This window comes from Tupaia chinensis, unplaced genomic scaffold (assembly GCF_000334495.1).
Source record: "Tupaia chinensis unplaced genomic scaffold, TupChi_1.0 Scaffold000041_1, whole genome shotgun sequence".
NCBI classification, from domain to species: domain Eukaryota; kingdom Metazoa; phylum Chordata; class Mammalia; order Scandentia; family Tupaiidae; genus Tupaia; species Tupaia belangeri.
The window spans coordinates 430,325-432,397 of NW_006159496.1; the positions used below are offsets into that span (position 1 = coordinate 430,325).

Here is a 2,073-nt window from a genome sequence, read left to right on the forward strand (position 1 = left end):
CGCATCCCCAAATAGGACTCTGAAAATAAGCCACGGTACATCGAAGTCTTCGTGCCATGCGAGAGAATGTGCTTCTGGAATTTGCTGCGTCCCTGAACACCGGGGCGCCCTGCGCTACCAGAGGTCAGTTGATTCAGCCTAACTTAAATCGGAGTGGTTTCTGTAAAAACACACGCAGAGAAGGGTGACAAAACACGACGCTGAGGGGCCCAGGGTGTGGGACCAGGGTGTACCCGAGGGCGTGGGTCTCAAGCACACATCTCGTGCCGAGGCCCCCTAGGTGGTTTTCGTGGGAAGCGAGCTGTCCTTCACGCCTGCTCTCTGTCAAGCCTACACAGGGGCCGGCCCCTGGACAAAGCCACCCCTCCCTCCTGTCCCTGCCCACCCAGGACCCTGCGAGCCCACAGCAGTGCACCACCCGCTGCTCTGTGTGCACCTCGGTCTCTAGGCCTGACGTGGGAGCGCTGATTTAGTTTTTAAAAAGAAGAAAAATAACCTTTGCAGGGTGGCGATCTGAACTGTGGTCAACACTGCACAGTTAGATGGCGAGAAATCCTATTTCGAGAACACTAATTGCGGTCGTTCTGTCTGAAGCAATGAAAGGCCGATTCTGGCTTCCTAGGCTGGGGTCACCCTGGGAGTCCTCTCCACCGCCACACCAAAGCGCAATTAGAGTGGCCCTTCCTCCGAACGCCTCCAGCGCTGGGACGATCACTCTCTCTGTCTAGACAGAGCATGCGGTTCTGGTAAGGGCTGAAAGAAAACGGGCTGCTTCCAAACTCCCGCCAGGCACGCACGCTCTGCTCTGGGCTGCCCCGGCTGGCCTTTCGGCGCTCGCCCAGTTTCATATGGCAAATATCAAAGCTCAGCCCCTTTGATGTCGACTCAGACGTTTTCTTTCAAGCTCAACCAAGTCATTACTAGTTTTACAAAAAGGCAGCACCAGATGTATGAAGACAGGCAACGCCTGACCGTTGGAAATATGTAAGGTCTAACGGCTTTACGTTAAAAAGATGGTAAGAAGGAGGCGATGCCAAGTGACAGCGGCCAGGCCCAAAGTGCGTGTAGAGCCCCAGCAGGGGACGGAGCCACGCGGGCTGCTCTGGTGGCCGCGGGAGCTGTGCGGTGGCTGCCCGAGGGCCCCAGGCCAGGTGAGGTCCCTGGACCACGGAGCAGCCTCGCTGAGCAGCCAGGTGGCAATGACTGAGGTAACTAGAGAGGTGACGGGGAAGGTGGGCCCCACAGGAGCCAGGCTGCCTGGAAATGCTTCCTCCAACGCCCTGGCTCCCTGCCCGCCAGCCCAGCCGCTCCTCTGCGATGTCCAGGCTTACAGGGGTGGCAAGAGGGCTGCAGCCGGCTGCAGGCCACGGCCACGGCTCTGCCTGCATGGTGTCTTCACAGGGTGTTCCTGGGCAGTGTACACAGAGGGTGGGCACGCGGGAGCCACCTCAGGTGCCCGTGTGGGGTGTCGGGCGAAGGCAGAAGCCACATCCACAGCCCCCAGCCCCCTCTTGGTCCAGGGTGTCCCCTGCCAGGCACCTGGGGGACCTGGGACCCTCGGGGCACTCACGGCTCCCTCTCCTCATGCCAGGGGGCACCCAGGGAGGCTTTGTCCTCGTGAGCAGGCGCGAGAGCACAGTCTCAGAAGCTCTCTACGAAGCTGCCCGGGAAGAGACCGGTGCGGCCGGTGCGCTGCAGGGTCCCCTTGTACCAGCCGTCTTCCCGCTTCTTGTGCACAAAGACGATGTCGCCCTCCTTGAGCTCGATCTCCGCCTCACTCTGGGGAGGGTACGAGACCACCACGCGGTACCTGCGGGGAGAGATCCACGGGTGAGCCCTCCCGGCCGGCTGGCCACCCGCCAGAGCCGCTGTTTCCCTTCTCGTCCCTCAGGCAAATGATTGCAATTGGGGATCCTCATTCCGCTCCATGCAACTTCTACTGACCTGCAATTTTTCCAAAGCTCTTTTTCGTTTTTCAATTTTTATCAAAACCTATTGGAAAGAGATCTCCCCTTGGTGTCTGCTTAGCCACTGGTCCACGGCATACCTGGAAGGCTCCCTCTCCTTGATCGG

At 59.5% G+C, this 2,073-nt stretch overlaps 1 protein-coding gene across 1 annotated transcript in view; it reads right to left on the reverse strand.

Moving 5' to 3' along the window:
- Positions 1-224: 224 nt before the first annotated feature.
- Positions 225-2,073, reverse strand: part of SH3RF3 (SH3 domain containing ring finger 3) — a gene marked incomplete in the record, with an annotated part of 355,159 nt that continues 353,310 nt past the window's right edge. The window contains 1 exon segment of the mRNA XM_027772894.1: positions 225-1,810. Within this exon segment, the coding sequence (XP_027628695.1) occupies positions 1,642-1,810 (169 nt within the window).